This window comes from Xiphias gladius, chromosome 11 (assembly GCF_016859285.1).
Source record: "Xiphias gladius isolate SHS-SW01 ecotype Sanya breed wild chromosome 11, ASM1685928v1, whole genome shotgun sequence".
In the NCBI taxonomy this organism is placed as follows: Eukaryota; Metazoa; Chordata; class Actinopteri; order Istiophoriformes; family Xiphiidae; genus Xiphias; species Xiphias gladius.
In genome coordinates this window covers 16,714,497-16,728,170 of record NC_053410.1, presented here as the reverse complement: position 1 = coordinate 16,728,170, position 13,674 = coordinate 16,714,497, and the positions used below count along the sequence as shown (strand labels likewise).

At 41.8% G+C, this 13,674-nt stretch overlaps 1 protein-coding gene across 3 annotated transcripts; it reads left to right on the top strand.

The window, feature by feature from the left end:
- The first annotated feature begins 7,605 nt into the window (after positions 1-7,605).
- Positions 7,606-12,481, top strand: LOC120796914 (1-acyl-sn-glycerol-3-phosphate acyltransferase delta-like). Of its 3 annotated transcripts, none has more exons than XR_005708440.1 (9): positions 7,606-7,852; positions 9,098-9,279; positions 9,447-9,616; positions 9,725-9,886; positions 10,019-10,172; positions 10,982-11,084; positions 11,184-11,259; positions 11,500-11,824; positions 12,366-12,457. XR_005708440.1 is itself a non-coding variant. In XM_040140093.1 (9 exons), exons 2-9 carry the CDS (start codon positions 9,102-9,104, stop codon positions 12,455-12,457), a joined length of 1,134 nt encoding a protein of 377 aa, XP_039996027.1. In that variant the 5' UTR covers positions 7,606-7,852; positions 9,098-9,101; the 3' UTR covers positions 12,458-12,481. The 3 variants fall into 3 exon arrangements, 2 of the variants coding, with proteins under 2 accessions (XP_039996027.1, XP_039996029.1); XM_040140093.1 differs by having other exon boundaries at positions 11,500-11,698; positions 12,366-12,481; XM_040140095.1 differs by lacking the exon at positions 12,366-12,457 and having other exon boundaries at positions 11,699-11,818.
- The last annotated feature ends 1,193 nt before the right edge of the window (positions 12,482-13,674 follow it).

Genomic DNA, 13,674 nt, shown 5'->3' with positions numbered 1-13,674 from the left:
TGTGGTAAGAAAACTCCAACTAAAAAGAGTGTTAAGACTGTGTCTCCAGCTCTGTATCTGGAGGCCTGTGTACACTATGTTAGTGTAAACGCAAGCAGGGGCATTGTGGGCCGGCCCGATGGATCAACACGACAGGAGACGAAGGCAGTGCTGCATCTGCTCTTTATGAGCGGGACTACAATGCTACGAGCCCCCCTCCTTTTTTCACCAGTGGAAAGAAGTGATCATACCATATCCTTTTACATCTCTGACGGGTTTTTCAGCTATGTTGCTCTCTGCTGTAATGGAACATCCACTCAGGAAAATACACATGGCAAGCTGTTCGAAGGTACCAGCCCTTCTCGCCTCTCTCTCTCTTTTTTAAATGTCATTTCCCCTTTACAGAACTGCTGGAAAAACTGCCAGGGTTTTCCAATCTTTGTGCCAAAGTAGTTTATTTTACTAATATCTGAAGATATGCAAATGAAAATATGTTTATTACACATTTTATAGTTTTTTTCATGTTACAACTGAACCCTTAAACTGGTGCTTTCATTTCACCTTATAAAATAGAAAGACAAATGATTTTATCTACCATATATGACAGCTTAGTAATATTATTCAGTTTTTTTCTTTATGACATACGATTGAATTTCAGGAAATTAGCCAATATTGCTATTATAATCATGCGTGGGAGGTCAGAGCAGCTGCTCCTGCATAAGTTCTGATTTCGTTGTAAATGGCTTTAGTAACTTAGCTCATAAAAGAAACGCACAAAAACTTCTGGGAACTTCATCACTTTACCCTTTAAGTGATAAGAACATAGACAGCAGTTAAAATGACGTTAACATTTTCCATGTGTCTTCTGCACAGACAGTTCTCTTCAGTGCCAACACTTCAGCTTTCTGTGTGTTGATTGATTGAAGGCGACTTACCTCAAAATTTGAGAAAATGGAAAACTGTGGGATTAGGGTTTTGCTTTCAACCTAAATAATTCATCTTAAAGAATATATGGTGAAGTCTTCGACTGCACTTGCCGCTGCGCCAGCATGCGCCGCCTCCAAAGCTAATGATATAGCTGGCTATATATAGACTGGCTGGTTTTAAAATCAAGTCAAGTTTTGTTCACGGTCTTCCGACTTCTGTGAGAGGGTTGTTGGCTGCACAGATGTCCAGAAGCACAGCTGTTGGCACTGTGAAACAAAGCAATGTCAGAATGTGTGTGTGATGAAAATCTTTCTGGGCAATCCTTCCACTACCAAACAGTGGGAACAGTCTTCACAAGCTATTTGGGAAAAAAAATGCGACGGCCTTTTTCTGCTTGTCGGAGCAGTAAAAACGGTCCTGATAGTTTCAGTCGATTGTAAGAAGGCTGACACAGAACTATGGGGGCTCACTCTCTGCGTCTGGTGGTCCCACAGACTTTAATGGTGCTTGTGAGGTAATTACTGAATTTTGTTTTTGGGTGAACCTTAGAGTAATGTCCCACCACGCATCAAAATGAGCTTGTCACAGTGGATTTGATGGACTCAACGGGTTCACCCCCACCATAGTTATCATACAAAAGGGTGACAAAACATACATATTAAAATGGAAAATAAAGAATAATTCTTACCTATTTCTTATTCTTTGTCTTATGTCCAGCTCCAGCCAAACTGTCTGAAAAGACAGTAAGTCTCTTATCCCTGTCCCCTGATAAGAGACTTACTTACCAAAGAGTAGGTGAAATGTGAATGAGACACTCCTTCCTTGCTACCCACTTTGGGTAGGAGGCACACTGATGGTTAGTCTTTTCAGTTTAGGAACCAATCTCAAGACGTATGGTTTCACTCTGATTTACATTTTCCATCTACCAGTTGTTCTCATGTACTTGCCTCTTGCATAGCTGGGCTTGAGTCTGTTTTACGGTGTTGCAGCTGAGGCAGCTCTTTGAGTACAGCTATAAGACAGGCAGATGTTGAATGATTTGAGACATGCAGATCATAGTTGTGATGCAAATCATAAGGAGATGTCTGGGACTTACACAAAAAGTGCTTATGAGTTAGCCGCAATTCTCACAGCAGCTTACAGATAGGAGAGAGGGAGAGAGAACCCGTTGAACCCATCACACTTTTGACGTTTGGTGGGATATTTTAGCCTACTCTCTAACCTTTACCTCATAAATTAATCATTACATGGCACTGAATTACTGTAGTAACACAAAAGCACAGTAAAGTACTATACTATTTAGCAGCATTTGAATACTACCTCTGTATTATTATTGTTTTTATCATAGTATTTAACTTTGGTCTGGGACGTTTTTTTCTGGGTTTTCTAGCTTTACCCTGTTGGATTTTTTAAAAATCTGTTTTTGAAGTTGTGTCTCTGGCCTCCTGGTGAATTTAAGTCCAATATTTACTGCCCTTTGACCTCTGTTTTGGTCTCTACCAACTCCTTAGGGCAATATCTGACTCCTAAAGTCTTAAATGCTCCAATGTGTGCTTGCTGTGTGGCATTATAAGGGACTCCTTTCACATTATACATAGTCATTTCATCCATTTTTAATATTAAAATGTTGAAGTCAAGATACACAAAACTTGTTCTTCACAGCTCTCTTGCTGCTGAGTGTAACTGGAGCACATTAGTTCAAACCAACATTTATTTCCAGACTGGGAAATACAGAAACATCCCTTAAATCATCCAAAAATTGCATACTGTATCTTCAGTTGTCATTGGATTCGCTTGAGAGTACACTATATGATCTCTCTGAACCCCTCCTGCTTCTTCATTGCCGTTCGTAGCCTACTACTACAACTATCACATTCTGTACAGAGACAATGACTGGATTACCACTGCAGAAACATCAGAAACACCATGCTATTATTTCAATTTGGATACATTACACTAACAGCACAAACTGTTTCTGTCACACATGTGCTGTGCCAACATCCAGAGTTTTGCACGTGACCTCATGTTATATCACTTTCTCATTCCTGAGCATTCAGATCCCAATTCTGACATCTGTCGGAGGAGGCCGGAGTAAAAGTAGAAAAAGCGGACTTAACCACGCAGTATTTTAATCTTATTCACCTTGGTAATGGCATTACATCAAATAACTTCACTCAGGCCAGTACTTTTTGGCCCTTGGTTGAGGCTTCATGCATGGGCCCCAGAGAGCAGCAGGGCAGGTGTCTCCAGAAAACCTCCCAGTGTTTCACTGACAGTCGGATGTGTCGGTGGGGCCCACGGTTACTTTGTCTGATGGACAAGGCTGCAGAGCCGAGTCCCGGGAGAAACAGACACTGCATACATCAGGATCTCATTACTGGCTTATTGCACATATACACTGTGTCAAATAAAGTTTAGGCCCCTGGCTATGTTGTCACTTTTTCTGATTTGTACTTTTTCCCTATATATCCAAGAGCCTAATGCATGCACTCAGAAAATCTGAGCACACGATGTCTTTTCATGACATTCCAACATGCAGTCGTCCAAAATTACTTAATCATATTTAGCACCTTATTTTCTAAAGCCTGCGCATAGCCCTGAACTAATGGAGCCCTTTCCAGGTCAGAGTTCCTCCTGATTTATTCAGACCGTTTGCTCAAATGTAGTCAGTCAAAGTTTTCCAGTCAGGATACCAACTAATGTAGCTGACTGTGCTGTCTGGTCAAATCATTTGCATCAGGCTTGTCGTGCAGCTGCGTCTTGTGCTTCGAACATCTTTTCCGCACTCTTTCAAAGCAGTTTTTACTATCACCTGCATGTCTGTCACTGAAATTCACTACACTGTGAGGTATGTGCAGGTAGGCTTTCTCATAGCGAGACCCAAAACCTGTGAGTGCACGATGGGAATTGTCCGCTGATAGGCCTCTTACTCTAAAAGACTCGTGCAGAGGGGTTGAAAGAGTTTTAATTTGTTTCAGGTAAAAGGAGTGAAAGCCAGTCACAGTCTATTGACACAGAAAGGCTCGTAAATCACACTTATTCAGTGATTTCACTTAATCCTCTGTGCATTCTTTATACGGCATGTTCATCCAATTCGCCCTGTGTTGCTGAGCCAAAAGTATACTTCTTCCCGGCTGAAGGCTGTCGGCTTTTGACAGCTGCATCAACCTGTTTCAGTCTTGAGTGAAAAAAAGTCAGCTGCCGCCACTGATTTTTATGAGTAGCTAATTAATTATACTAATTGAATGAAGGAACAAGCATCAGCTTTTAAAAATTTGTTCCACATTCTTAATAGGTTGATAAAAGAGAGGTTTTCAAGATAAAAGCGGATGTTTTGGTGCTGACTTGGCCAGCATGTAGTCCAGCTTCATTACATCTGGTCTTTAGTTTGATCTAGCAAGGAAGCTTTTTAAAATTATTTTTATAGCCCCTCTGCTTGATTTAACAGTAGACAATAAATAAGAGTAGGGGAATGTCATGCAAGAAATGTCAAGCGCTGCACTCAAACTCACGACATTGCTTTTATATGGTATCCAATTGCCTGCTGTACCAAGGAAGGGCCCTAAAAGGGCAACTTTAACCGTAACACATAACTCATTTAATGAAAGCTGACATTTGTTGGAAAGGGTAACTTCTTGTGGGGAGGTGTCCCTGCAACACATTTTTTGAATCCAGTAACCTCATATCAACTGCACTTTTCCACTAAAGAGTAGGTGAAATGTGAATGAGACACTCCTTCCTTGCTACCCACTTTGGGTAGGAGGCACACTGATGGTTAGTCTTTTCAGTTTAGGAACCAATCTCAAGACGTATGGTTTCACTCTGATTTACATTTTCCATCTACCAGTTGTTCTCATGTACTTGCCTCTTGCATAGCTGGGCGTGAGTCTGTTTTACGGTGTTTAAGCCGAGGCAGCTCTTTGAGTACAGCTATAAGACAGGCAGATGTTGAATGATTATTTCAGTTTAGTTTGCTTTCATGCAGATAAAGTCCCCCTCCACTCATGTGTTTTGTTTATTTTTTTTTACTTCACTATATATATATATATATATATATATACTGTATAATAGACATAGATAAATGGAACAGATATACCGTACAATATTAAAATAATAAATAAGGTTTGTTACTTTTAAATCCATGTATCACCAACTATCTATTCTCTGTCTTCCGAAGTTGTGCACTTATGGACTTTTATTCCTCTTTTAAAAGGAGACTGCAACATTAAGATGAATCAAAGAATGTTACCGGGCCTAAAGAGACTAAATGTGAATGGTTTCATGTATCACAACAATTTAACTTACAGTAAAATGCGCTGTACATAATGTCAAGAGACTCCTGTTGTGTTATTTCCTTAAATTGTCTCCACCTTCCATGAAATCAGGCAACACAGAAAAACTTCCCTGTAAATGCTACAGGTGCAATCATCGTTGAACTTGGATAATCTAAACCAGCCTGATGAAGGTATTTGACCGGGTAGTTGCCTGAGAGCGAGTTGGATATACATCAATGTTGACTTTGGCCACTTTGGAAAAGGTGCTGTAAAGTAACTGACACATGTATTTAAATTCTTGGTGATTCTTCCTCAGTTTCAGCTAACAGTGTAAAACCTGCTGGCTACAAAGTGACTTACACATAGACTACTTGCTAAACATTAATCCCTTGAGCCCCTTCACACTCTTTGTCTTTGGTATTTGAGCATAAAGAGCTTCCTGAGCTACTTTACCGTATGTTTGGACCTCTTAAGGCAGGCATGTCCTCTCTTCAAGGTTATTTGGTCGTAAAGGACATGAGGGCTGAAGCATTATGGGACTTGTAAAAAGAGAGCTTGGAAACACTTCTCAGCAACACCCAAGGTGGAACCATCACGGGACCCCATTAATCCCCTTTAGGGGTCCCTGGGTTGCAAAGAAAGATAATCAGATACTGTTTGGTTTGGCTTGGAGGTTCAATACAGTTATCATAACATGGTTTTTTCTTTTTTTTTTGCAAGCAAAAGAGAAAATATGTGGCACAGGATAAAAAGTCAGACAAGTTTCTTATATACAGTACATGCAACAGGGAAATGTATTCTGTCAGTTTTTTCTCATCTAAGAGAGCTGTTTTCAGTGCAACTTTATTTCCCTCTGGTGTTGGCAAGAGGAAATTGTCTGAGATATTGTTTTTGGTCAAACTGAAGCAAGCATTAAAAGTGAATGCCTTGTAGGTCAGTGTATCTGTTTCCACTTCTACTCCGTTTTACTTTCAACTGAGGAATACTAATGTTTTGTGCGAGAAGAGAAGGTCAGTGTTTCCATGAGCCACTCACATGGATGTAATTATTAAGTGTGAAAAACCCGACTGATGCCCGAGTGCTTGACTCACTTGAGTGTGACTTTGGTTGTGCTTCTTGGAGAACCCCTTTCATTTTGGGAAGTGGATTATTAAGCCTGTCAAAGTTAGTGATGTTGCAATGTCAGTGGAGGAATCATGCTTTTGTCAAACTTGACTTTGTATCCAGAAAAGGACTTTTATGTAATAAAAGGATTTAAAAAGAGAGGGAAGGTTTTGCTGGTTCTAAGCTCTAACATCCTTTAATCAAAGCCACTGACAGCCTACATTTTAAGGCAATGTGTAACAATTAACGCAGAACCCTCCTGAAATATTTCCATGTTGTGCAGCCATAAAAACATGGCATTTTGGGTTAGCTACTTACTCTGAGCCCTGTTGGTTTTTACAAGAGTCTAGAGCAAAATGTCACTTTAAACCTGCTTGAGGGGAAATTCTTGAGAGGAGCAACCAGTGTTTTTAACAGGTTAATGAGTCCAGTAGAGAAGTGAGTGTGTTGTGTATTTTGTAGTAGGGTAGGGAGGGTACCAATCTCTGACTAAATGCTTTTGTACAGTGGTTATTTTCAGTCACACTCCAACCTATCCGCTTGCCCCCCGTGATGCTGACTAGCCACTGGATTCATTTGTGAATTTATCTTTCCGCACATACGACACATTACCTGCAGGGAGCGCTCTCCACCAAGACGGAGCACTGTTAACGTGTTACCTGTAAAAAAAAAAATAAAAATAAAATGAATAAAAAATCCCTCTCAATATGACTACATATTAAACAGAGCGAAGAGAAGCTCGTCTGTCACTCCTTGGTAGGAAAGTAAGTGACATTTTGCTCAGACGGCTGTCGGCCTCGTCGGCCTCGTCGGCTCGGTGCTACTTTCGTCTATCGCGAGAAGACCACTGCGCACGCGTCCCACTCCGCCTTTCCTGTGACCAAATAAAGGCAATGCAAAGAGGAGGTGGGGGGGCGAAAGAGGTCTCACTCGTTCCCAGTCTGTGGCAGCGCGTGTAAATGCGTCAGCATCGGGAAACGTTGACGTCCCGTTTGAAATTGCTTTAATGTTTGAAATGTTCCAAATCACCCGGAGACTAAATGCACTGTGTAACTATCCCGAGGTGAATCGTATCCTATTGAGACTGGTCACTTATTACGGAGCTTTATTTGTCATGTCGGTCACCATGGTAACAGAGCGATGTCCGTGCATGACCTGCGCGAGGTGCCGCGCGACCGCGACTACGCCCCGCCCCCTACCACCACCATATTTCTGATTTTATCGCGTAAGAAATATACGATCTTTGCAGCCGGCCTGGCTCCCGAGTTTCCAGAGGGAGGCAGGGCGCACACATGTCTCCATCCTCGGGTACAGGCGTGGCTTTCAGATGGGTGTGGTTCCTCGCTCGGGCAACTTTGCTCTCGGCAGTGAGTCAACTGGCAAACGGCCTTGCGTGACATGTTAAACATGTTAAACATGTTAAACAAATATGGCTGAAGGACAACGAGAACTCCAGGTGGCAATGGACACATAGTTTGGACTAGTGCTTTCTATTTATTTGCCAGCCTTTGGCAGGTTGAGGGTCTCAGTGGCGGGACAGCTCCCTTGGAGAACACAGACTCATCAAGGTAAATGTCACATGTTTCACATGAATTTAAGGTGTGTGTTCGGGTTTCATTTTCTGTTTGTAACAGGTGAGTAATGATTTGTAATTTGGCTTTGTTAAACGCAGTCTGTTGAAATAATATTTGTCAGCGTTTGTGTTTATTTTGATCTTTTCTTTAAAAAAAAAGCTCTATTTCCATCTCATCTCACCATGGATATTATGTAGCTCCAGTATTTTATTGGATGATTGTTTGTTGCCACTTACTTTGCAGACTTTCAGTCCTGCGCTGTACCAGTTTCATGGTAAATAATCAGAGCACGTAGATTCAATAACACTGATAATCCATGTGAACTGAGTCATTCCCTTGACTTTAAGGAAATGTTCTGACATGACTACAGCATAGTTATGGCCTTGATGAAGACACAGGGCTCCTATCCCTGAAAATGTGTACTGTGCGCAACAAACTTTTGCCCTGTGATACGCTGTTTATGCACAGTCCAGCTCAGAGGCTCCATTCAGCTGATGAAATCCAGTCAAAGAAAACCTTTATGTCCGAGTTGGGTGAGTGCTGTGAGGAGAGTTGCTGTCACAGCCCAGGGCAACAGTTGACAGCTTTGTTTGACAGAGCTGAGTGATACAGCATCTCCTACCACTAAGTTGAGTGACATGAGGATGTGGTTGTCGTTATATATACATATATATGTGTATATATTTTTATATCTATATCTATAGATAGATATAGATATAAACATTTAAGTTTTCCTCTATTCAGCAAGTGTTGCGGTAAGTTTTGACCACTTCAAAATTAATCTTTATGTCAGAGCAGGCTGAGTGCTGTAATGACAGTTACTGTCACACCTTAGGACAACACTAGGCTTGAGCTGATAGCTTTGTTTGACAGAGCTGAGTGATGCAGCATCTCGTACCACTAAGTTGAGTGACATTAGGATGTGGTTGTCGTTATATATACATATATATGTGTATATATTTTTATATATATATCTATAGATAGATATAGATATAAACATTTAAGTTTTCCTCTATTCAGCAAGTGTTGCGGTAAGTTTTGACCACTTCAAAATTAATCTTTATGTCAGAGCAGGCTGAGTGCTGTAATGACAGTTACTGTCACACCTTAGGACAACACTAGGCTTGAGCTGATAGCTTTGTTTGACAGAGCTGAGTGATGCAGCATCTCGTACCACTAAGTTGAGTGACAGGAGGATGTGGTTGAGGTTTAATGCTTTGAATTGTGCAACTTCTGCAGAACAATGGGCCTCCTGCAGCTGCTGAAATCCCAGTTCTTGTGCCACCTGATCATCTGCTATGTGTTCCTGGTCAGCGGCCTCATCATCAACCTATTGCAGCTGTGTACTTTACCTCTGTGGCTGGTCAGTAAGCAGCAGGCCCGCAGGATCAACATCAGGCTGGCCTACTGCATCAGTAGCCGTAAGTTCTGTTATACTTATTCTCTGCCACAGCGATGATACCGAAGTCTGTTGTCTGTTGGCGCTGCGTCTGCACGAAGCATAAGACCACTTTACAAGCACGGTCAAAGTACCCGTTTCTCACAAAACATAGACTTGTCTACATCATTGTGTCTTCATGATCCTCAGAGATGGTAGCTGCCCTCGAGTGGTGGTCTGGGACAGAGTGTACGCTCTACACAGACCCAAAGAGTTATCCACTGTATGGAAATGAGAATGCAGTTGTGGTTCTCAATCACAGTTTTGAGATAGACTTCCTGTGTGGCTGGACCTTCTGTGAGAGATTCGGAGTCCTTGGGGTAAGAGAGGGAAAACCACAGAAAACCACACACTTGCTCTTTTGGACTTTTTTGCAATTCAGTACTACCCTTCATTTCCTTAATATGCTTCAATTTCAATTTTTTCAGAGTTCCAAAGTGTTAGCCAAGAAAGAGTTGGCTTATGTACCAATCATTGGTTGGATGTGGTACTTCCTGGAGATAGTTTTCTGCAAGAGGAAATGGGAGGAGGACCGAAGGACGGTGACACAGAGTCTTCAGAACCTGCGGGATTACCCGGAGACCTACTGGGTAAATTTCAGCCTGTGGAAATTATTATAAAATCAAGACGACTGAGAGTGATATCTTTTAGAAGTTAGATTGACGTTACAGAGACATTTGTGAATAACACCATTAATGAACACTCTCTTTTCCTGGGGCTAGTTCTTGCTTTACTGTGAAGGAACACGCTTCACACCAAAGAAGCACCAGATCAGCATGCAGGTGGCAGAGAGCAAAGGTCTGCCCAAACTGAAGTATCATCTTCTGCCCAGGACCAAAGGATTCTGGGTAACTGTCCAAAACCTCAGGGGAACTGGTGAGTATCCATCTCTGATGAAGTATTTAAATATGGCCACTAGTAGATACCAGATACTGTGAGATGGGTGTCTATGGCCCTGTTCCCATCTGGCATTAACATGCATCTTGGGTGTTCGGATCGTAAGTGGACAGCCCTGAGTACGTCAGTTCACACCTGGCATTAGAACGCGTCTCCACATGCATCTCGAGTGACCACTTGTGATCGGATCTCACCTCCCAATTCTATATGCAAATAAACACGTATATCAGTTCTGTTACCTAAGACCAAATGCGTTGTTGTTTTTAACCAGCGAGAGGCAGCAATGCTACCACCTAGTCCGCTGGACATGAAAAGAAGAGGGAGAACTCAAAACAGTTCAGACTGAGTCTATTCCTTGACATGTTCCAGACAAACCAAATCGCCTAAGATGTTTGATGCACTCGTAATATATCTCTCTGGGCTTTTCTAAATTTTAGACATCGTGGCCAGCTTCCGCGATTTGAGAACGCCAATGAGTACGTAATTCCGGTTACACAGAGGACGTCAGTTGAGTAGGCGGTCTTTCAGTGTGGCCCAGGACACAGCAACGCACACACTGCCATATGCGGGTCCAGACCACCCCTGAATGTGGTCTGAGCAATCGGATCTCATTGTGTCCTCACTGCGTCTTGGGTGCATTCACACCTGTACTCGGAGCTGTCCAACTGTGATCTAATCAACCAAAACGCATGTTAACAACAGGGCCTTTGAGAGGGGAAGGCCAAAGGGATTTGCGAAAATCATATGGGTTGCACAGTTAACACTGCTGTGTGTCTTGTCTTGTGTAGCTGCGGCTGTTTATGATTCCACACTAAACTTCAGAAACAATGAGGTGCCAACCTTGCTTGGAATTCTTAATGGGAAGAAATATCACGCCGATTTATATGTGAGGTACAAAGAAATGTTTTGTGGTGAGGATTGCTACATGTCATTTCCCGTTTACTGTTTACTGTATCCGATCTTGTATCTGAAAGCTCTGACTACTTGCAGGAGAATCCCTCTAGAGCTGATCCCAGAAGATGAGGCAGAATGCGCTGCTTGGCTCCACAAACTCTACCAGGAAAAGGTAAGAGTGCGTTGAAGGTGGAAGTTTAGATTGTTACAACTTTGTCGCGTTCCGCATTGCCTCCAAGTCATTAATCTAAATTGGCTGATCTTGAGAATTTTGAGCTGTTCACCGGTCAAACATTATAAAAGGTAGTCACATTATGGGTGCTGGCACACAACATGGCAAATAACAAACTTAGCCTTGTTCTTCTGTTTAGCACTTTGGTATTGAGTTGTGTTTGCACTGATGTATCTGCAGGATAGCTTTCAGGAGCATTACACACAGACAGGGCGTTTTCCTGGCCCCACAGTGACCCCTCCACGCCGACCCTGGGCCTTGATCAACTGGCTGTTCTGGTCCTGCTTGGTCCTCTACCCTCTAGGCCTGCTACTTGCTGAGCTCATCAGCTCTGGATCGACGCTTACCATCTTAACTTCTGTGGCTTTCTGCTCTGCAGGTTGGTTTCATACACTGAAACCCAAGGTGAAGACACCCTGAAATGGGTATAACAGTTCCTCCCTCAGTTTAACCAGCTCCTTTTTGTTCAAACGTTCCAAAAAGCAGCAGATCTGACAACTCAAATGTAAGTGTCCTTTTTTGGAAAATATGATAAATCAGTCTTGAGAGCATGTCCCCAACAGCATTCCAGCATGTGCTTACTTAGCCGAGTTAAACATTCATCCATCTAAATAGTGTCACAGAAATGATAAAAGAAGAAGTGATTTCTGTAAAAGCATGGGTTCATGAGGAGCATGTTACAGTTTCCACAATAAATGAGTAGTTGTGTTTGTGGGCGAGGTTAAAATGACAAAATTTGTTTTCTTGGAGGAGAGAGCTCAATCTTAAGCATTTATTAAAAAGTGTCAATTCATTTGGAACTAAATTTCGGATCTTCTCCAGACATTGGTTGTTGCAGACCCAACCCTTTAGCTTCCAATCTCAGAGTAGCAAATTTAGCCACATAACTTGAACCGATGCTGAAAAGTCTTCAGACTTTGAGGTTAAATTCACAAGATTAAAAAGAGAATTTACTGTGGAAATAACCATGTTCTATACAGGATCTCAAAACCTGTCACCACAAACTAATATTCCAAATGTACTCTTTCTGAATCTTTCCTTCACAGCTTCACTGGGGGTTCGCTGGATGATTGGCCAGACTGAGATTAACAGAGGATCAAGCTATGGGAATAAGGAGGTTCCTCTAAACAGCAACTGAGGAATCTTGGCATACTCAGAGCTGCTTCTTTACACAGCTGCTAAACTACAACCTGCCGGCAGCAGAGTCTGTAAAAACCAGTCTGACAGGGCCCTTCTGGTCCAGCAAGTGCAAACCTGCTTCAAAGCACAATGCAGACACAGTAGTCTGCTCTTAACACTATGTTCCAGAAGCTCAAGATGTAAGATCACGAAACTGGACTGTGGTGAGCGGCCACAGTTATAGTTTGAACATGAGGCAAGATGAAATATGACTGTACTGCATTCTCCTGAAATCAGAGGCTAAATATTTGAATACAGTCAAGACAAACATTCTTACTGGTAAGTCAAACTGAAATTTTAAATTCAACCAAGGGAAAAATGGACTGACTCTTTGATTGTAATGTAATGAATAAATGGCATTTTCATGGTGGAATAAAATCTATATTTCAATTTAAAAAAAAAAAAAAAGAAAGAATGAAAAACATATTTGTTTATTAATAGTGTTTTTACATAGCAAATACTATAAGAGCAGCAAAGGACCAGAAGATTGTGGTGTGTGTCAGTGTGTGTGTTTGGAGCAGGCCTCGTTTCTCATCTTCGTTGGCTACGCTCCAGTCACAGGAACAGCTCTTCATCAACAGCTAGATTTGCTTGAAAAGCCCCTGAAGGCTTCAGCCTGACATTTACTCCTCAGCAAAGGCAAAAAAAATAAAAAAAATAAAAACAGTTGACGAGTGATAAATTATGTACTCTGAGTATTAGAATATTTGTAAATCGGGAGTTCTTTAAAATAGATGCTGAAGCTGTGTCACTGTTGACATCATTGTACATGATGTAGGAGCTGTGCTTAGAGGGTCACCACCTGAGTTATGAGTCACTTCCTCTGGGGTTTTAATAAATAAATAAATATACTGCACTGTTACATAACAAAAATATTCCATGTGGGTGCCAACAGCTAATCTAAAGTGCATCTTTTGTTGAGAGCAAAAACAGGCACAGTAACTTAGTCAGCAATGCTTCAGTCAGTCTTCTCCCTCGGTCACTGTCACTCCGTACCTTTACAGTCACAACCCGCACTCCAGATATCTGCTGCTTGTCCGTGACCTTCACCCTCTGCTGTGATACATACGGGACACACATTCAATGGTTAGAATTTGTATCACATACCCATCCGCCAGGAATACACAGGGCCATACTTGGTTTTACACATGGATTGGTGTAAAAAAAAAAATACAC

Coding starts and splice junctions, on each gene's coding strand:
- LOC120796914 (XM_040140093.1), top strand. CDS start 9,102: ATGGGCCTCCTGCAGCTGCTGAAATCCCAGTTCTTGTGCCACCTGATC. Junction 9,617..9,724: donor AGAGATTCGGAGTCCTTGGG/GTAAGAGAGGGA, acceptor CAATTTTTTCAG/AGTTCCAAAGTGTTAGCCAA. Junction 10,173..10,981: donor CCAAAACCTCAGGGGAACTG/GTGAGTATCCAT, acceptor TGTCTTGTGTAG/CTGCGGCTGTTTATGATTCC.